The sequence below is a fragment of the Gymnodraco acuticeps genome, unplaced genomic scaffold (genome assembly GCF_902827175.1).
Source record: "Gymnodraco acuticeps unplaced genomic scaffold, fGymAcu1.1, whole genome shotgun sequence".
NCBI lineage: Eukaryota > Metazoa > Chordata > Actinopteri > Perciformes > Bathydraconidae > Gymnodraco > Gymnodraco acuticeps.
The window spans coordinates 956172-978991 of record NW_022991001.1 but is presented as its reverse complement, the minus strand read 5'-3'; the positions used below and the strand labels follow the sequence as shown (position 1 = coordinate 978991).

At 40.4% G+C, this 22820-nt stretch overlaps 1 protein-coding gene across 4 annotated transcripts in view; it reads right to left on the bottom strand.

Moving 5' to 3' along the window:
- Positions 1-945: 945 nt before the first annotated feature.
- The window catches only part of atp9b (ATPase phospholipid transporting 9B), a 61643-nt gene continuing 39768 nt past the window's right edge, over positions 946-22820 (bottom strand). For 3 of the 4 annotated variants that reach the window (XM_034235999.1, XM_034236002.1, XM_034236001.1), the window contains exons 15-30: positions 21917-22168; positions 18615-18776; positions 18338-18430; positions 15934-16017; positions 14456-14626; positions 13559-13657; positions 13365-13454; positions 12236-12380; positions 11677-11744; positions 10918-11070; positions 10671-10735; positions 10304-10412; positions 5547-5604; positions 3633-3836; positions 2859-2891; positions 946-2599 (exon numbers count right to left, since the gene is read on the bottom strand). In XM_034235999.1, the coding sequence (XP_034091890.1) occupies positions 2463-2599; positions 2859-2891; positions 3633-3836; positions 5547-5604; positions 10304-10412; positions 10671-10735; positions 10918-11070; positions 11677-11744; positions 12236-12380; positions 13365-13454; positions 13559-13657; positions 14456-14626; positions 15934-16017; positions 18338-18430; positions 18615-18776; positions 21917-22168 (1923 nt within the window). In that variant the 3' untranslated portion in view covers positions 946-2462. The remainder of the gene's footprint in view (positions 2600-2858; positions 2892-3632; positions 3837-5546; positions 5605-10303; positions 10413-10670; positions 10736-10917; positions 11071-11676; positions 11745-12235; positions 12381-13364; positions 13455-13558; positions 13658-14455; positions 14627-15933; positions 16018-18337; positions 18431-18614; positions 18777-21916; positions 22169-22820) is intronic. The other variant, XM_034236000.1, reaches the window with a different exon arrangement.

Sequence of the window (22820 nt, the reverse complement as noted above, 5' to 3'; positions counted from 1 at the left end):
ACCCCCCTAGCGGATGTTACCCCCGCTTACACCTATATGCCGTGAGCTGATTATCAAGCCTTCATTGTAACAGTCACAGGTGTACTGTGTTTGTGCGTGTGGGGAGTGTTGCAGTAGAAAGTTCCACTGTAGCGCCCGGTACCTTAATGTACCTTAATAAACTGTGGGCTAAGCCCCGAATGTTTCCAGGTCCAGGAAACACCCCTGCATTTCACTGTGGATTTAGAATGTATATAAATGAATAAATAAACGATATCACATTACAAAGTTTGACCCAAAGTCCAGCTCAGATTTTGACCATGAAAAGGCAAATTAAGTGGATAAATTGGCACAAGCTAAATGTTTTTAAACAAACATCAGTAAGAACCATCACTACCACAGACATATAACACAGACTGCGCACATGTCACCAGCGTTGATTTAGCATTTTGACACTTTCACAGTATTTGTATGGCTTCTAGATATGCTTTATAATCAAAATAAATCTCGCTTAATATACAATGGGATCTTTAAAACATAAAAATACAAATTCAAAACAAATATTTTAAATAAATTAGCACTTTATTTGCTTTCTGATGCAAAAGGTTTGATTACCAAGTTATTCAACAGGGGGCTATTAAAGTTATATAAATCTAAAATACAAATACAATTCAAAAATATATATGTATTGATGATATTTTAAATGAATAAAATAAATCCGAAACCAAGTGGGCAATTAATGTAGTGGAGGATAAAGTAAAATGTTTGCCTCTGAATTGTATTCGAGTAAAAGTATATATTAGCAGTATAAGTATTTCAGTGTAATACTTTACTTTGAGCCACATCCATGTCCAAGGTTTAGTCTCTACCTCCGTCTAGTGGCCACAAGATTCACTTCATGGTGAATAAAACAAACTCTTCTGAAGAGTTTCTGTTGCTATATAGATGTTTATAAAAAAATTGATATGTATAGCAACTGTTGTCTCTTTTTATTATTCATTTTCAATAACAATTGTATAAATAAAGACATACTGTTAGAAATCGCAGTGTAGGACAGGGAAAGCAAGTTGACAAGAAAGAAAAGTGTATACATTATCACACACTGAACACCGGTCTCAGCAGGAATACACTTTTGGAATTGCTCTTCATCAGAATGTCAATCAGGAATTTAAAACGCTGTGTCGCAGTCACATAACTGCATCATTTATTAGTCTTTTTTATTATAGTGTAGCTACATTTTAAAGTATGGTTGCCACGATTTAAACTAACAGCCGTGTTTAGGAATGATCGACCTGAGTTTAACTCAACTATGATTCAAACATATATGACAACCAGACTAATAATCATAGCTATAATAAATCCTGTATACTGAAATGTATATTTAAAAAAACTGATTTAACGCAAAGCTTAGATCATGCTCAACAATAGCATTACACAGAGGGAATGATAAAACTCATTCCTCCTCAAAGAGAGCTCAATGTCACCGTCTGCTACAGGACAAAGTCACATGGAAGCCCAGGGGAGTCATATTGTCAGTAAAGGTTTAAAAATAAACAGCCGTCAGTGTTCGGGGTCCTTTGTTGTGACTTTTTAAGTGGTTTCCCCTTCGGACATTTTTTTTCTTTAAGAGAATTTAAGTTCCTCGAAGTTCACATCTGGCTGCAGAGGTAACTAAAACAAACACCTCTGATGATTGTTTATGTGAGATGCAGCTTCAGCACACTAACACACGTCATGATGAGGCACAAAGCCAGCCGCCACGTCCAAACAGGAAGTTTGGCAGACATCGACAAACATCGCAAATACACTAACAAAACGATGTTTAATGCTGCTATGGAGTGCTGGTTCATAATACAGAGATGATAATGTCATGCGCCGTCTTACAAAATGTAAAGGACGCAAAGCAGCAAACGCACAGAAATAAAGTTTTACCAGCATTTGTGAATGTTGTGTTTATCTTTAAGGAGTTAGTGCAGTTGGTTTTACCGTGACAGCATTAAGGATAAATGCTGCATGTAAAGGCTTTATTAACAGTAACAAAGAAAACACTTTTGTCCCTACTCAACTCAGTTAAAAAATGCAGGCCGGCAACTGTAATTAATACCAAGAATAAAAAAACGACACTAAAAAAATTCTAAACTTCACATATTAAAATGTAGACATCCAAAAAAATGCAGAATTGTATAAAATGACATTTGGATTGTTTGAAATGCGTTAAAACAAATAAAGGCAGATTGACCCTTTATGAAAAATGGGGTCTTAGTGCAGTCACTCACACCGTGTTGCCCTTCTTTTGCGTGACTAAATCCATCGTTTAGAGTTTTTTTTCCCATGTGCTCTGTTTTTTCAAGTAATCCCAAATCTCAGTGAGATAATCCGAAGAACTGATTCCCCTCCATTTTGGATTGTTCCAGTGGTTCCTTACCTGTCCATCACTGAGGATCGGCGAGTGGAAAAAGTGCTGACAATAGAAAGCTCATGGCTTATGAGGAGAGTTTGGAGTAGCTCGGGGGGGAGAACTTGCGTTTCAGGTACTTGATGATGTAGAGAGGAAGACAGCTGACCAACGTGATGGCCGACACCTTCCACAGGAAAGGCCACGTCGTGATGAAGGACAGGTCTGGGGGGGGGAGAACAGCTTGAATACACATTTTTTTTGTGGTTTATTACTTCACAGGAAAGTAAGCGCTCAATCTAGTATAACTTGATCACAGGGGGATAAAACCACACGAACAGTGGAGAGACAGCGGAGAAGAATCCAATCACAACATGATGACACAAGCTCAAATGAAAAAAAGACAACATGATGACACAAACAAACATCACTGGGAAGTGCAAAGAGAGACATGAGGAGATCAACTGACAGGCTGCCAACCTACCAAGGAAAGCTCCCAGGGACACCCTGCCTATGCCTGTCGCAAACATACAGGAGCATAAGAGAGCAGCAGAAACAGTGAGAGACAGGTTAGCAGTGATGACAGGGACAGACAGACGGAAGCATAAAAGCACAGAGCTAAAGCTACTGCACACCATTAGGAGTAGTGTTGTAGTGTTACATTAGATTCAACACAAAGCTGTTGCAGAGAGAAAGTGTAAAATGAATACTGGATTAAAAGGGTTAAGTGAAGATATGCTTCTACTATAGTGAAAAGCCAGAGCTATGTGCTACATGAAAGCAGACCATAATGGATTAGCCAATGTATTCAAATGATATCTTATTTGGGATCTATTTTAATAAGCTCGAGTCATTTCAAAGTCTGAAATGTGGGGATTTGCTTATTTTCTTTGTCACATGTGATATTAAACTACATTTCTTTGGGTTTTGAACTGGTTGAACAAAAGTAGCAATTTCATAATTTTAACTATTAATTACCTTAATAATTGTTCTATATCTTTTGACATTTTAAAGAGAAATAACGTCACAACATGTATTTATTTAGAAAGGAATAAGCAGATGAATCTATAGCAAAATGTAAGTTAACTGACGTTTTTCCAAAAGCCTTGTGTGGGTAACTTCTCTCATATTTATTTATATATTTTCAGTTTTCATTAAACTTTGACACATTCATATATTTGTTTTATTAAACAAATAAGCTTTTCTTTTAGTTTCAGAGATTTTCAAAGATACAAGCGTGGAGTAAATGGAGACCTACCGAAGTACTCGTTGAGGAAGGCGAGGGAGGCCAGGTAGCAGCCCAGGCTGAAGAACTCGGCCACCACCATGAGCCAGTGCCAGGTGCGGATGGTGAGCGCCACCATCAGCAGCTCCGTGATGATGAGCGCAGTGAAGGAGATGGCCACCACGTGCACAAACTCAGACTCAAACAGCACCAGCGCGCCGTACATGAGGCTGCCCCCTGGTGGCCAGAGGAAACACATCAACCACATGATATTACCAGAACACATTTGTGATGGAGGAGGCGGATTAAACAAGGGCTGTTGTTGAATAATATTTTTGAAAAGTTCCTTAGGGAGTGAAATGACACGGAAGTACCGTGATAGCCATGATAATATCTTTTTGAATTTTCTAGATGATACCAAAGGAGCTTCAATGCTTCCTTTGTTATCTCCTGCAGCATAGGAAACACCGGACCATCCTCGACTAAAGGAAAGGAGATAACGCTGTCCCACAATTCCTTGCAGCCGCAACATTTTAAGTGATGCAACATTTTAAGTGATGCAACATTTTAAGTGATGCAACATTTTGCCGTTCACAGAAACGATCTATTGTGGCCAAATAAGCATCATGTCAGTTACACTGCTTATTTAGAATTTCCCCTCTTGTCAAAACTTGCTAAAGTGCTTTTATGTTCCACTCATACTTATTGGGACTAATAAATAGGGTAATGTTGATACATCTGAGGGGAAAGGAGGTTGAGGGTGAGCACATGCTACTATTTCATATCAACAATTGTTTTTTCATTCAAACCTTCATAAAGAAATTGTAAATAATCTTTTGCCTGTCCACGTTTATAGAGCCCGCATGAACCATCTTGATATGAACACACGCCCTTTTCTTAGTCACTCTATGGAAGATATGGTTTTCCCACAAAGGACGCACATCAGTAACATCTGCTTTCCACTAGAAGTTGCACTGTCTCAGCACTGTAATTGTCTTTTCCTGATGATTTCTCCTTCACATCTTTCGTTAACGCAAGGACGTTTTCACTGAGGTTACGAAAAATGGTTAGGAAAACACATAAGACCTGTTTTTAAAAAAAAATAAGATCACAGCCCAGGATTGTAAAGAGAAGGTTGTGTCATTTTCAAAGTATTATTTCTTCATCATTTTTTCTCAGGTCTGCTCCACAATCAGCTGCCTGGGACATTGAGGCAAGGATGTCTGGAGATAAGGACTGATTTAATAACTTTACAAGAGTTAAAGGTGCTTCAGTGAGTCTGTCTGAGTAACATATTTTAGTATCCAGACACTCAGTCATCTTTAGGCGCCTGCTGTATCTTGATAGCTCTTCATTCTATCATAACCAACACAAATTGAGCTCAATGGCCTCTAACGGATCACATAATTGCTGCTTCATAGTCTCCATATAGCACATTCCAGCGAGTCAAACTCTGTAATAAATTAAGCTAGATTGGCGGCTAACATTTTCCTCCTCCTCCTCCGCTGTCGTCCTCTCATATCGTCTTTACATTAACCTGCCCCCCCCCCCCCCCCCCCACCCGTACCAGAGACCTGGTATTGGCCTTTAATTAAAAAACCCCGAGCTGTCAGGAAGTCACGCTCCAGCAGGAACATAGATCTTTCCCACACGCTGCATGGCTTAGCGATTACAGAAATATCGATTTACTGGACGGACAAAAGCCCGCATGTAAAGGCGGATGGCGGTTGGAAACCTAAGATACTGAGAAAGTGACCGTCCGAGAGTTTGAAGGGGGCCCGGGGACCCTGGTATTAAGACACGCTAGAGAGAGATGATGAAATGGTGGTTGAAGAGTTGCTTTGACAGTCTACAGTAGCAGACTGCACATTCTGTACAGACAAGCCATGCTGTACCTGGCTCAGTTACAGATATAAGAGCTATTATGTTTTAGAATGAGCACCTTACCTTGATAGATGCTGATCAAAACCCAGATCAGGAATGTCTTGAAAGATAATGAACGCCCCTAAAAGAGAAACATCATCCATAAGTGGAACACATATATATGATATGACTTGATGTTAGGGAGAACATTTGCAGAAAATAAACTTTAGATTTAAAAGGTCAGGATTTGATTTGATTTTTCAAGCACTGATGGGATAAATGGTATTTATAGCGCTTTATCCGGTCTTTAAGACTCCTGAAAGTGCTTTACAGTACTGTATAGGGATGGGTATCGAGAACCGGTACCAAGTCAATTCCGGTACCTGATTGGACGGTATTGGTATACCGTTAAGCCGCTGGACAAACGGTGCTGCTATCGGTATATGTGTTACGTCTACTTCCTTAGTTTAACTTTAAACCATTCTGGCTGGTTGGGAACCCTCATCCCGTGTAATGTATCCGGGTTGAGACCCCTCTGATTGGCCACTGTAAATGCCACTCGTCATCTCTCTCAACAGTGCTCTTATTATTGTTGTGAGACTCCCGCAGGCATGGCGGACAGAGCGAAGCGATCGAAGGTCTGGGTGCACTTTAAAAAATGTAGTGGCGATAGTGCAAGGTGCAATCTATATACTCAATTAGTTGCTTGTAAAGGGGGTAACACAAGCAACTTAATGAAGCATTTGCAAACGAGACACTCATTGAATCTAAAACGGTGCAGCGTATTTGACAGCCTAAACAATGTGGCTGCTAGCGATACTGCTAGTAGTGATGTGTCGGTCGCGAACGAGCCGGCTCTTTTAAGTGAAGGACAGGGGCCGGCTCGAGCCGTTTTTTTTTTTTTTTTTTGTTAAAGAGCAACTTGCAGGTTAAAGACACCAGTGAATAAATGTGTAGGAAAATGATGAATACACTAGATTTTCCAAAAAATATACAGAAATATACACTACAGTGACATCTGGCGTCGTTTTAGTAAGACATTTTCACTTCCGCATGAAAAAGCCTCCGCACGTGACCTCCCGCGTGTGACGTAGTGATGGGCATTTTGATTCCCTTCGGGGACACAAATCTTTTGATTCAGTTCACTTTAAAGATTTGTTCACTGATTCGGTCACCGGTTCGCTTCTGGTGATTTGCACATTCGCGAACGATTCGTCTTTGTACTTAAAGGTGGGGTAGGTAAGTTTGAGAAACCGGCTCGAGATACACTTTTTGTTATATTCCATGGAATGCTCTTAACATCCCGATAGCAATGAATATCTTAAGTGCTTTGACAAAACATCCATAAAAAAATGTCATCTGTGGAAGCCGTAGTACTGTAAAAAGCACGACCAATCATTTTAGCCGGCCCGGCTAAAGTAACTGGATGGCCTACCTGCCTGTCAGCCTTCCATCTGTGCACAAACTTATCTCATGCCCTCATTGGTCATGTGCGCGTTCGTGTGTGTTGGAGGAGGGGCTCTGAGGAAGTGGCAGATTTTTTCCGGCTGTGTATTTTCAAATTCTAGCGCACTCGAGCTGGTTTCTCCAAAATTACCTACCCCACCTTTAATTTGTTCAGTGAGTCTTCACTACTGCCGAAGTCCGTACAAGAAGTTTGCTGGCATAAAATGTATGATATTAAAACACATTTTACACCTCACCTTGTTGCCCCATGAATTATGCTCTGGGAATAGGCTACATATTATTTAATAAATATAATTGGCCATTGTTAAATCTCATAAATGTGTGCCTGACTATACGATGTATTCAGTGGCGAACCGTGTCTATCACAACTGGACCTTCTGTAGACACACACACCCGCCGCTGCCCCCCCCCCCCTCCGCGACATTATAATGTCCGTCTTTTCACTGAATTGTCGTCTTGAAAAGGGTACTCACAACGATTCCGCAACAACTTCATCTTCACCTGTTGCACTTGTCATTTCAACGTTAAAAACAATAAAACGGCATGAATTGCTTCGTCGCATTCTAGATCCTCTGTCTCGAGCCAGTGAACTAGCGGGCCTTCTAGAATACCCTGGAACCGAGGGAAACTCTGAAAGAATACGCCCATTGGCTACAAATCAATATATGATTGGTTGATCAAACTGTCAGTCCGAACGTACACTCTCAGTCAGTGCAACGGCCAGGGCATTCGATCAAGGATGTAGAATACCTTGGTTGAAGGATATTCTACCCAGAGACCCAGAACAAGATCTGATTGGTTGCTTTCTTTTCTAACAGAAAACCACTGAAATGCGTAGTGCATGGTCCAAGAAGGACAAACAAATCAAAGTAACACTTTAATATTACAGATCAACAACACAGATACGATTCTCATTTATTCATTTTATAAAATTGTATTTCTATAATTAAATCGATATTTTGTTTGTTTTATCTGAGTGTTCCTGGGTATTCTCTGAATACCTTGAAGGCCCTGACGGTTCGCCACTGGATGTATAATCCCAAAGCATTGAACTCCATTAGGCCAAGTTCAAAGTGAATAATATATAAAATATATCCTCTACATCGGTGACGATTTATTCATATTCTATGTACCCATCTATGTTTACCTTTAGCTAGCGGCTAAGCTAGTGGGACGCTACGGAGCCCAGCTATCCGCCCTCTGAAGCTTTTAGGGCCGACAGGGGGAGGAGAATGTCCCGCTAACGCTGTGTGCAGGGGCGGACTAGGACTACAAATCAGCCCGGGACTCTCGACCGGCCCACTTCGGTACCCCCCAGACCCCCCCAATAAAGCAAAACTGAACATTTCAGAGTGGCCTTTTATTGTGGCCAGCCTAAGGCACACCTGTGCAATAATCATGCTGTCTAATCAGCATCTTGATATGCCACACCTGTGAGGTGGGATGGATTATCTCGGCAAAGGAGAAGTGCTCACTATCACAGATATTTTCAGATTTGTGAACAATATTTGAGAGAAATGGTTATTTTGTGTATATAGAAAATGTTTTAGATCTTTGAGTTCATCTCATTTAAAAATGGGAGCAAAAACAAAAGTGTTGCATTTATATTTTTGTTCAGTGTAATTTGGCCTTTCATTGAATGCTTTATAAACCAGTTAAACTTACAGATGTCATTGTGAATTAGAAAACTGCATTTAAATGTTGTTAAAGGTCAACGTTTCAATGTATGGTTCAGCAATTGTTGGTCGTTTACTAGGAATTGACATATTTTAAGCTCAAATACTTTGTTCTATGTTTAAACCTTCAGACACATTTTGACGTGTTTCAGTTCAGCACATCATTTATTTTGTGATGATTTAAAAGTACAATCCAGAATAATATACGTACTCGCCTTTATCTTTTTGCCATCTTAGCCTTTTACCAATTTCTTCATATCACAGTTTTGCATGATGTCACTGTAGGACAATGTTTTAAGGATCTCTTGTCGAGCTAGGTTGTCAGTTTGAAATGTCTGGATGAAGATGTAACTGATTTACAATTTAATGTTAAACATTTTTTTTAAAAATGCCTCTTTTCATCCTCTGTCTGAGGGAAAACCCCAAAAAGCATGATAGGGCGAGCCAGGCCCCTTTAAGTTATTTTATTTATTTTTGTCTGCTTCTGAGAAGCTAATGTATAAGTTATACAGTTATTTCTGCAAGAACATTACAATAAAATGACTGTTTAATCTTCACATCTTGTATTCATGTCTATAATTTTGAGCACCAAATTATTGAAAAGTATCGATAAGAGTATAGAAAAATACCGATAAGCGGTACCGGTATCGATAAAATCCTAACGATACCCATCCCTAGTACTGTATGTACAGTAGTATACAAGTCATCATTCACTTATTCATACAGAGCTATGTGGCACTTGCTTAAGTAAGCTAACATTCACACACATTTACACAACGTTGGCATCGGGAGCAACTCGGAGTTAAGTACCATGCCCAAGGATACATCGACATGTCGACTTCGAAGGTTGGGATCAAACCTTCCAATTGAAAGATGATCGCACTACCTGACAGCCAAAGTCGCCCATGATCGTGCGTTGAAGCTTGCCGGTGGGCGTGTCTGGCGTGCGACCAACAACCAATCACATTCATCTCCCGCCCTGGACACACAAGCACGCGGTTTGATTGGCTAGAGCTTGTACTGGCATATGAGTTGATTGGCTGGCACTTCCGTCGACGCTTGAAAAGTTGAACTTTTCTCAACTTTCGAAGCGAGCAACGGAGGCAAAGCTTCAACGCGACGCTGCGGTGTGGACGTACCGTTACACCACAGGGCGACTGTGGCTGAGAGGGGGTGCGGTCGTCTTTCAACCAGAAGGTTGTGGGTTCGATCCCAGCCCGTGCAGCCAACACGTCGATGTATCCTTGGGCAAGATACTTAACCCTGAGTTGCTCCCAATGGCATGGACAACGGTGTGTGAATGTGTGTGAATGTTAGGTCCTAGAGCAAGTGGCACTGCTCTGTATGAATGGGTGTGAATGGGTGAATGACATGTAGTATGTAAAGCGCTTTGAGGGGTCGTAAAGACTGGATAAAGCACAATATAAGTACAGTCCATTTACCATTTACCTCCCTAATTTAAAAATAAAATCTTTTAATGTTTTGAAAATGCTGATTCAGGCTACCGCTAAGTGTTTTTTACCTTCTGATGCATGTAAGTAAGTGTGGGTGAAGAGAAGAAAAAAACAAGGAAAATGGCCAATCCTGTTCTTGATTTTGAACGTAAAATCAAAAGCTTATTTGGATGGATTTCTAATTTAGAATACATATTGCGACACTGCAAGTAATGTAAATATATTTAAAAAAAGGGCACTGTACCTTGGTGAGGTCTTTATAAAGCTCTGGGTAGAGAAGAGCCATCTCTGGCTTCACATCTTCGTCCAGAACCAAGGAGAACACAGGGAACATGGTGTACATGGTGGCATACCTGCACACAACAAAACAGGGTTAAGATGGACCACATATTTCCACAAATCTGTGCTGTGTTACCGTAAGGCTGTTGCCATATTAGCCATAGTTAACCATTGCATTTGGTTGTCCTAAGACTGTTATATAGAGGTAATAGCTTTGTTATGCTAAACAGGCAACTTAGCGCCTTGGCTACAATAGGAGTATCTGTGAGGTGGCAGATACATTTAAAACAATACATTTTTACCACATTAAGACATTTGGAAAAGGTACATACCCAACCATGAGGAAACCCTGGTACAGTGGCACAGAGGCAAAGTAAAACACAGAAGAGAAGACCGCCTGAGGAAAGGGAACAGAAATTGTGTCATAAAGTCAGTTATTTAAGAATTGTATTGGCCACAATGTGGAAGATTGTCTCAGGCTTCAGCACTGAGCAATAATTAAAAGCAGGACCACTTATTTAAAACAGGCATCAAGGAGAAAACGACTTAAACATGAATATTGTGTGAGTGTTTTAATACCTGCATGGTGGAGATGATCATGCCTCTGTGCATGACGAACTGACCCAGCGCTGCAGAGCGCTTGTAGCTGTTCCTGCCGTGAACCATGAGCAGGCGCCCAATGTGTTTAAACTGCGTGATGGAGAAGTCTGCAGCCAGAGATGCCTGCGTGCCCGGCCGGCACACACACACACACACACACCACACCACACACACACACACACACACACACACACACACACACACACACACACACACACACACACCACACACACACACACACACACACACACACACACACACACACACACACACCACACACACACACACACACACACACACACACACACACACACACACACACACACACACACACACCACACACACACACACACACACACACACACACACACACACACACACACACACACACACACACACACACACACACACACACACACACACACACACACACACACACACACACACACACACACACACACACACACACACACACACACCAAAGTGTTAAACCATATACTTCTGAAATTGTATTAAAAAAGTATCTAAAGTTACAGAATGTGTCACTTTGTTCCTAGTTTCCCTGAAGTTTTATAGTTTGGTATAATGTGTGGCCTTGCAGGAATAATATCCGTTTGACTTCTTACTAAATTAAGTGTTTAATAAAGTTTTTCAAGATTATTGCAGTTTCTTTGACTGAATTAACTAGCTCTCATGAGTGATTAATCTAAATCTGTTTATGTAGTAAATGGAGGTCTTTACCTTTCCTTCAATTCCAATACCACAATCTGCAGCCTGGATCATACTGACATCATTTCCTCCATCACCTTTCACAAAAAGAGAAAAAACAACAAAATAATTGTACAATATTTGAATCTGGAAAAGCTAGATTAAAATGTATTTATTTTGTATTGTATTTAAGGCTGTAATTGTGGTGAAGTATGTCCCATGTCCTCTTGTATGTTGTGTTTGTGCCATCTCCTGTAAGCCAAATATGATCTGAACTGAAAGATGCACACTTTGCTGGGTGCTTCTCTTAGTGAGCTTTGACTGCCATCTTGTGGATAAAAGAAGTACAATATATATATATATATATTTGCTCCGGTGTCTGTGCATTGTCAGCATTTGATAGATATCAATGCAGGCACAACTGGGGTATGGCAGACAGTTTGAAGGCAAATCATAACTTTAAACCAAATCCCCATCCAAAAGAGAATAAAATAAATCACTGGATGGGTATTTAATTCATCTGTCCAGCCTTTCCTCCCTAAGGGACTGAGCTGTACAGACACGTGTGTCAGTCTGTGTCAGCCCTCACCTATGGCACAGGTCCTGTTGGCTGTGTGCTGCTTGAGGAGCGTGACGATCTGGGCCTTCTGGGTGGGGGAGCAGCGACAGCAGACCACCGCAGGACACTGACACGCCAGCTCCACAAACTCATGCTCGTAATAGCGCAAACACACCTGCAACACAACACAGATACACTCTGGTTGTCTTTGTTGTAATTGCATTATAGTTTTTTAAATCTGTACACAGGAAATCTGAGCTAAGATACAATACATAGATTACTGAACAATTAAAGTTCTACAGATATTCACGTGATCTCTTGCAATACTTTATCAGTCGGACTTAAATGCCATACAAGTGAAAACACTGATTACAGTAAAGCCTTTTAGGAAAGTAAATGGCCATTTCATCTCCTACACAATCTTAATTGTCTTTTACCTTTTGTACCATAGAAATATCCCTTTTGGTTCCAATAAAAGCGATACACATCCTGAGTTGGAAGAAGTACTTGCATAAAAGTCCAGTATTCAAATTGAACTCAAGTAAAATATACTTAATATACTTTAGGTTCAAAAAGTTAAAGTACGTATCTTGATGAATGGCCCATTGCAGAATGATATCTATTGCATTATGGTGTTCATCACTTCAATGTTGCACTGAGTAAAGTTGGTGTTTATTTCAATTACTTTACATGCTGCTGGGTAGCTTGAACTGTAATAATACATCATGATTTATTGTTTTCTTTTATTATAAACTCTTATCTGCAAAGAAGCTAGTAACTAAAGCTGTAAAATAAATGTAGTGGAGTAATAAAAGCTTCCATTGCAGTGTATAAGTATAAAGTGGCATCAGGTAGAAATACTGTACTGATGTAAAACAAGTCCAGGATCATAACAATGTCTTGTGTTTTTGTTCGGCACATTATATTGACCATTACCTGGCTGTACCTGTGCCTTTCTTTAATGTATGTCTTTTTCTAAGTTAAGTTAAAACTGAACTTTTCTAATCTTTTAGCCTCATAAAAAAGGACTAATATGATTGATGTCCTCTCCAAATCTTCAGAGCTCTGGTTAAAGTGTTAAGTATTGGTTTTGGCTGCATCCTCAGCATCATCTGCTCCCTTAGTAAACATGACTGTGTGCTGCGCTGTGCTCTAGTACCTCTAAGGAGTCTCCAGAGATGACCAGAGCACAGTCATGCTTCCTCCTGAAGGCGTTGAGCTCCAGATGGGCCTCTCCTCTGCTGGAGATCTGCTCGAGAGCCACACAATACAATTAGCCGTGAGGACATTAGGCTTTTAGTCATTCCCCGATACATAAGCGCTTTGTGATAACATCAAAGGGAAACAGCGTACCGGCTTGAACACATGGATGTCTTGGGTTCTGGACACCAGGTGGGAGCTTTTGGCGATGCACGTAGCCGTCTCAAGTTTATCCCCCGTTAGCATCCAGATCTGTAATTCAAGAAAGAGACATAACTGGTTGCTCTGTGTACTCAACCTGAGATGATGCATGTGTTGCATGCTCTTAGCAAACAGGGAACATCTGAATCAACAGAATGGAGATCAGGGCAAAAGATAATAACCATGAGAAAGGAAATGTTAAAAACTAATTTTGGTATATTACAACAGCAAAATGTTCCAACTACTCTATGTCAGGGCTAACAAATGAAAAAGGGAAATCTTTTTGGCTTTTCAATGATCAAGTTATATTATTTATTGATTTGTTTTTTAAATAGTTTGGGATAATAAATAATAGTATATTAGTATTTTAAATGATTTGAGTTAAGTAAATATATATTTACAATTGTTTTTAAATAAAGGCTTTTTAACATTTCCTTCCCCGCGGTAACTTGGATTTGAAGGGCCTGAAATTCACCTTAAAGTGTGAACTGTCTTTAATAACCTCAGATATTTTGGACGTGTACAAATTAAGATTATCATCATTACCTCCTTTTTGTGTATCTGGTTTAAACGCTGAATGACTCTTGAGGTATTAGGGGATATATTTGAGTCTCAGAGTTGACCAGAATAACCCTGGTGGCAGTATTCATAGTAGGTATGTTGCGAAATATCAGTATTGACAGTACGGAAAGTCATTTCACAACAGAAAGAGTTGAAGATGAATTTTACTGATACAGTTGCATTGTTAATTTTTCAAAATGTTCTACAGATATTGTCACAATATTTTTGCTAAGAATGCTTTTGGCACTTTAACCATGTATTGAAAGTCTGACACAGTGACAGCCTTACCTTGATGCCAGCGTTCCTGAGCAGCTCCAGCGTGGGCCTGACGTCGGCCTGCAGCTGGTCCTCCACTCCGGTCAGACACAGCAGCTCCATCTCCCGCTCCAAGCTCTCCACCACTGCTGCCACCTTCAGGCCGCGGTCATGGAGGCTCAGCTTCGCCTGGCTGTAGCGGTTCTATACATTGAGGGGGTAAAGAAAACGAAAAATAATGAATTGTGAGGTAAAAGTGAAAAAGGCAACTGATAATTACTCATGTCAACATAACTAAAAAGTGTGTGTGAATGCTGAGTTTTTAATCATTAAGTGACTCAAAAAAGCTGCTGTCATGATATAGAAACAACCTAAATCCAAGAGGAAACATCGCTATTTTGTTGAAAAGACTTACCTCTAGTTCCAATTAAAGAAAACATGAGTCGTTAACACTAGAACCGCCAGAGGTCGCTGTATACCTAAAACCGCCGAACGGGTAAAATGTACCCGCTATTGATTTTCAAGGTACAATGTTCTTTTATTGATCATACAGAACAGTGAGTTTTGATCCCACAGGGATGAAACTTATACCAATATAATCTGTGGACTCTCAGCTCTTCATTTGATATCGTTTGTGCAGATAGCATGAAGTATAACATATCGCTAAGAGTGCTGATTTAAACGCTTGGTGTTAGACTTGTGTTTTGTTTAGGTACAAATCTCTCTATCTCTCTATCTATCTATAACTATCTATCGATCCATCTGTAATGTTCTGTTCTATGGACATATAATTGTTTACATAAACAGACGACACGGACTACTTCTCTCATTCCGAGTGTCCATCTTTATTCAACTGGCACGTAACCTGCACACATGCATTACGTCCTCAACGTGAGCTCAGTCATCCAAGATCTTGTATTCTCCAAGATGTTACACTATCTATAACTATCTATCTGTCTATCTCTCTCTCTCTATTCATCTATCAATATATCTATCTCTCAATCTATCTCTCTATCTATAAGGAACCGCAGTAGATAAAAGGCGTTGCTATAGCAACACGTTATGTTTACGCTGCATTTTCTATGAGGTAAATATTACCCGCTGGCGGATATAGGTATAATGGCATTTTTTTTGGCGATTTTTTCAATCTGACTTCATATTGACAATTGTTAACAACTGAGGGTGCTACATAACGCACTTTCAGGAAAAGTCACGGACTGGGAGACTTTAATATGTTATTGAAAAAAAGTTAAACAGAAGGGCAACCAGGCAACCATGGCAACCATGCTCGGGAGGTCTGATTCGCTACTTTTGGTGTATTTTGTGGCGGAAGTACAGCGCCACTTACAGGCCCGGCATATGTACTACAGCGTCTCCAGTGGACGGACACCTTTCATGAGGCGATACCGTGTGGACGGAAGACTTTTTTGATATCGAATTCGGTTCTTTCTCCGTTTCGTCTCTGTGTAGATGCAGCCTAACACAGCATGCAATGTATTGATGATCCATACCTCAAAGTCCTGGTACTGCTCCTCAGACAGAGACTTCTTGGCCACCACCAGAGTCCTCAGGCCCTCCCTGGCCATGTTCCCACACTGACAGAGAGGAGAGGGACAGGGTGTTATGAGATATACACATAGTTCTGCCTTTAAAAGAAAGACTTTCAATTTCTATTCTTTAAGGTTTTGGTTTTTTAACTCTTGTGCCGCTCGAGACACACTTTAGATTTTTAGGCTGTGTTATTGCATATATATGGCATACATTTGGGTTGTTGTTTTTTTTATTATGAAAGATCATTCTCAGCTATTGCTATAAGTATAATAAACTGTTAGCTAAAATAGAAACACTCAGACTCATAAGGACTAAAATGTCCCCATTGAAACCAATCAAACCCACAAATGTTAATCTTACTGCCATAACAGCTTAGAATCTACATTTTTAACATGTCACGCTTTAATTCTACAGCTATGGATCAAAATGAATGTTGGTGATTGTCATTGTGAGTCAGTCCACAACAATTTCCCCACCCTTTGGCGAACATTCCTTGCCCTAGGAGACTGAATCTCTGATTGGAGGGTCAAGTTTGTGTGATGTTATTAAGTTGTGTGTGTAAATGTATCAATGTGTGGATTAATACGTGCAGAGCATTTAAGCAAATGCAAGTTTGTGCTTATTTTTCCTGAAAAAACCACAGTGCTATTACATAAACAAGCAGGCATTGAAAGGGTTAAAGTTTAAAATTAATAAATATTTCGTCGTTATGATCCGGATTGATGTTGGTGACAATATTTCACTTTGAAAGTGGATAAAAATACTAATATAACTTGTTATTTATTGGCACCTTTTTTACTTTTTCAAAGCGAGGCACAGGGGTCAAAATAATTATCCCTCGCGGAGATGAATATAAATCAAACATGGGCAGATCATTTGTTCTATCAGAGCGGCTGCTATAAGTACACCATGTACAGTACTGTCGATAGCAGCATATTGTTACAACAGCAGAGAAATCAATAGTGAATAACATAGCCTCTGGTGTAATTCAGAGGACACCGTAAAACAAAGGGATGGACGGCGGTTTATATTTGATATGAAACACCAATGGGGCGAATCTGCTCTGTTGATTGGTTATTGACAAGAGAATAAGCGTAGCGCCGGCTGATCTGACAGCGGGATATTACATCCAACAGGACATCGTTAGAACAATTGATCAGGAATATGACATACTGTAATTACTTCAACTTTATGTAGGTCACTAATTAAATCAAACGGCGCCCACAGTGCTAAATGACTCAATAATGCCAATATAATTATGAACATATGCACACAAGACCTTCGATCACCAAGCTGGTGTAGACACGGCCCGATGTCTCTCTCAATGAATGTCCTGATTACAGCATTGGACAAAAATACCACTATGTGATGATGTGTGTGTGTTTATCTATTGCTTGTTATTATCTATTTCATTACAGTTTTCATCAAGAGGTGCTTATTTCAAGCAATGAGATAATGATTGATGCTTTTACGAAAAGACACAAAAGATTACGCACAGTGGCTGGGTCCAACCAGACGAATAAACATAGAATAAAAATGTTTTGCCTAAAATTAAAGAGTTTTTATAGACGTTTTGGGGCAGATGTTTTATTTTTAGGTCTGTCCATTTTAATATGGATGTTTCCAATGAATTGCATGGCAGTGAAAAGGCTAAAAAGCGGAGGAATTGACATAAGCTACATGTACTGCACTGACTGGAGACCAATGGACATCAGTAGAAACCATCACTAACTTACTGCAATGGCTAAATTAATCCATGACGAATGAGTTGCACTTGTTCGCTTTAGGTGTGTTGAAAACGGTGGAAGACATTTTGCTGAACCATGAACTAGTTTCCCAGAAGCAGCACAGGAGTGTGGACAGATTCACCACTGTAGGAACAGATAGTGCTCGCAGTATGATAGCAGCATAGATATTATGCCTTGTGTAGCGCACGTTATACAGAGGGCAATCACAGTGTCTCTCTGTGACAGCCGGTAAGTCGATGGTTTAGTTTAGGATTGGAAAATTGTCGAACTTAATGCCAATTTTTGTAAAATAATTTCATAATAAATTCAAACCCCTTTGATTTCTCTTACCAGTTTGTCAAGCATTTCTTAAATATTTCAAACATGATTTAATAATCACTAATCATCATTAGTTGGAAAGTCTGAAGTGAAAATAAACTAAAGTTTCATGATTAATTAATTGTTTTGATTGATTGACAGAACAATTTATTTTACAGTTGATGGAAGCAGGAAGCTTCATCGTCATTGCATTGTAGGCGAATATTGTGCATGTGTCGGAAGTCACAATTAACAGAAGTTTCCCTGTCATTACAACTCGAATGCACCCTCAGTAGGTCGTATAGATTGTAGATTTTACCTCTTCTTCCAACCAGTCGTTATACTGGACGATGCTCGCCATGGCAACATCAGCTCCCTTCATGTAGAAAGTGATGTCTCCGGTCGACTCCTCCTAAACCATATCATCAATGACAATTAGTACATTTCCTGTTCACGGTAGCCGAAATATGTAAACATCAGAATCCTATAGCTCTACACCAAGCATCTTCCAGCAGCCACATTTAACACATCAAGGTGATAAAGAGTCATAAACAATTATATTATAATTATTATTATGTTATAAACAAGTTCCCCACCCTGACGATGATGCCCATCCTCTTGCTCTCGGAGGTAAAGGGGAAGATCTGCAGGATGTGGAAGGAAATGATCTGTCCGGAGGGGGTCCTCAGCTGCAGGGAGGCCAGGTCTCTGTTCACCAGGGTCAGGCCGACGCTCTGCGTCCACCGCACCAGCTCCACCTGAGGAAAACATTCAAAAAGAAAACTGTACAGAAGCTAGAAACAGGGCAGTTCCCCTACACAATAACATTTACGCTCTAACTTCAATAAATCAAAGAGAGCTGATGAATTCTGCCATTTTTTATACTGACTAAAAGGACAATGCAAAAGTCACAGTCAAATATCAATGACCTGATTCCTACAATACGAGAGTATAGGACAGACCTCTAAATTACATGTCATGTTTAACCTTGCAAAATTCATTATGATTCAGGATATTATTGTCCACATATGCTTAAACTTGCAACAAAGGCATCCTAAACACAATAAGGTAATCTTAACCTAAAAGAAACGTAACCTTCAGAAATCAAGAATAGATTTCCTGTTCCGCATTCAAATCCTATATCCCTAGTTAAGGATGGAGATATATTGCATTCAACCCATCATTTGCAAAGGACTCAGGCATTTACTCAATACAAATAAAATAAGCAAGCTAATCTCGCACAATACATATGTGAAAAAGATGTGATTTTTTATTTTGCGATCATTTTTAACCAAATATAAAACATGTTGAATCCAAATCCAAAATGTAGACCATGGAGCAGACTGAATCGTATCTCTCTTGCAGTTGAAAGACAAGGCCTGAGAGAGTTACGGCTTCTCCCGAGCTCCTCTTTCAGCTCCAGATAAGTGTTTTTCTGTTTCTCTTTCCTCTTCCCTCCTCAGCAGGAACTGCAGCCCCCGAGTGAGCGTTCAGCTGCACACGACTCAATCCTCAATGGGTTCATTTTCAATTTGCTCACTCAAAGGTTGTTATTATACTCTGACCTACAAATTGGAACTTCCTGTTAATACCCCGTCATTTCTGCTGCTCCCCCTTTGAGCTCCGTAAAAAGGAGCTGCCTGTATTTACTTAACACACATCTGTGTGTCATTATCCTGGTGGTTGTGTGTGTAGCTCATACACACATGGACAGATACACCATGTACTGAGAATCCTAAATCTAGCTGTTCAATCTCCTGTTTGAGCTCTACAGGAACTATTTAAAGCTTTGTCAACTTTGATACAAACTGAATGCGAATTATGCGTTACGACAGTAATAGAAAAGCTACTTTAGGACAGGCAGGATTAAACAACCTGATCAATATTCAACTGTGTTCACAACGTTTGAATGATCATGGACAATTTAAATCACAATGGTAGCACTGCCTTTAACATTAACAGCAGCTCAAGCATGTCATGAGGAAAATTGACCATTAACAGGTTAAATACTGCTCATGTCATGTCGATGTCAATATAAAAGGTATTAGAAGTGAATTATTCTGGAGATCATTTAACGGTTTTAACATGAAAAAAAGGGCCTAGTTCATATTTGTATTAAAATGTCTCAACTGTGACATGTCTACATGCTTTAATGTTAAACTTTTTTTTAATTGTTCTCATACTGCCTGTGCCTACCTCTTTTCACCCTCTGTCTGAAACCAGAGCCCAGTCTGCCTGGAACAAATCCATTGGACTCCTTCCATAACATAGTGACATCACTATGTAACACTGGCTCTTCTATTGGCTGACACTACAACATATTGTACGTAACAGGCTAAGGGGCGGGACATCTCTAAGCGGTTGACCAATCACAACAGAGCCGAGACCAGCTAACCAATCAGAGCAGACTGGGCTCTGGTTTCAGACAGAGGGTGAACAGAGGTGCTGCAGCACAGGCAGTATGAGAACAATAAAGAGCTTTTTGACATGTAGGCATTTAAATGGCACAGTAGAGAAACAAAATACAAATTTGAACCCAAATAAGATACCTTATGGTGAACATCACACTCAGTGAAACTGCCAGTTACATCCAATTGGAAATGATGAAGCACCCACTTCCTGGACATGGCAGTCATTAAAGTCTACAGTCCAATGCTCTTGTCTGATATTACGAAGGTCAAAGGTCACAGGAGAACTCTGTTCACCGGCAGGTCAGATGACCTCTGCGGCCGCCCACTTCATCTCCTTAATGATGGCTCATTACATTAGAGGCTGAGCAGAGAGCCAGGGCCAAACAAACTATCACTAACAGACGAGCAGCAGCCAAGATCTGATGCTGCAGTCAATGAGAGTGAGGAGACAAGGAGGGAGAGAGGGGGGGGGCAGAGGAAGAACAAAGAATATAGTAGAAGGGGAAGGGAGGGCTCCAGCTACAATCACAGACCTCCACCTCTCATCGTCTCTGGGAGAAAATTAAATATTGATCAATCCGAGCAGTGTGAGACAATACAGAGAGGGGAGATAGAACGGAGTGGGCCGGGATATAAATAAATATATACATCAACTCAGAGGGGGAGGACAACTGAGATTTATCTCTCGCCACCTTTTTATCTTTATTTTGATTGTTAGATAGCTAGACTCTGGGTTCAACCTGAAGTGCCGCATTCTCACAAAGGCTCTCACATATCATGGGTGACAAACGTGTTGAAATGGGGGTGTGTGGGGGGATTAACTACCCCTCAACACGCATTAAACATCTCTTTAAAAACAGATACTGACTGTTACTTACCTGTTAAAAAAATCTTTCCCTGTTTTCCAGATGTAAGTACAGATTCTCCTTGGGTTTCTCAATTGTATAAAATGATTATTAAGGGCTATATATAAAGGCTCAGCAGCACGTTCAGCCATAAAGGAACGGTCAGAGGAAAGGAAGCGGTAGTGATGCCTTTAGGGATCGTTTCTACGTTCTACCAGGAGCAGTAAATTCACAGGAAGCAAGTACACACGGTTAAATAGCTTAACCTCTATGAGGGGATCACGACCTCTGACTTTGTGTTCATGAAATGACTATTATGACAAACCAGGGTTATTTAGGATCACCAATAAAACATGAAGACAGAAAAACACAGGCTGTTCTCCTGAGAATCTCATTGTTTACTCTAACTTACAAAATATGAGACATTTAAAAAGATTTGTAATGGTGCTTTAGAAAACAAGGTCATTTATGTTCCTAAATGAAACCCTAAGCAATGGGAAATATTTAGTATAAAGGGCAAAATAAAGATAGTCATTAAGATGAGGTGTTTATGTAACCTCTGAAACACTAAGTTATTAGTGAACCCATGTATTCCCTCTAAAGTTGAAGGTGCTGAAACTGTTTCCTGGATGTCATGTTTACCTCATCAGGGCTGGAGGCCTGGTAGGTTCGGTTGTCATCACTGAAGTCCTGGTCGGCCTCAGCAGACTCCGTCTCTCCGTTCACGGCGGCATGGGACTCATAGACCGGTGTGACGTTGTGGCACAGGGCGATGGCCTTCACAGCCTCGTGGATGCGACTTCTGACGCTCTTGCGGACCTTCGGGCCCGAGCTTTGGGTTTTCCGTGCTGGAGTGGTGCCGCTGGTGCTTCCATTGGAGGGCTGGGAGGGCGGCTGAAATAATGTGAACCATGGAGTCAGAACATTAGAAAATGACTTGTAAATACATTTAAAAACAGTCACAACTGAAGGATGCCTGCACATAGGTTGAATCCTACACTGGTCGCCAATTCACTCTGACACCCCTGTTCAAGATAAACGACTCAGCGAAGGGAAGTGTGGTATCACCGTCTTTATCGTGTCATATCTGATTTGAGGACCTTTTATGTGTTCCGCTGTTTTGACATCAGCCATCAGTTTAACTGGGGGGTGACTAGCGGAGCAGGCAGACAGCCCACTGTGCCAGCTGCACCTGACGGGGGCGACGCGCTCTGCTGAAGCGTTTGATTTTGGCTTATTATTAACCTTCAGTCCTGCCAGGCAGGGAGGAGGGGCAGTGGGGAATACAGTATGACAACCTTCATGGAAAGTGACTGAAAGATCAATGAGAGACGATTGGGTTATGTTGTCAGACAAGTTAAGCATTGGAGCAACATGAAGAGGATGCTAATGATATTGCTAGGTAATGAAGTATAATATTAGTTCAACAACATGTACTACAACACGTTTGTTTTTAAAGATTTATAATATTAATCGTTAAAAAAAAGAAGGGGGGGGGGAAAGTGTGCGGGAGGGAAACTCCCTCTGGAGGGAACTTTGGGATTTA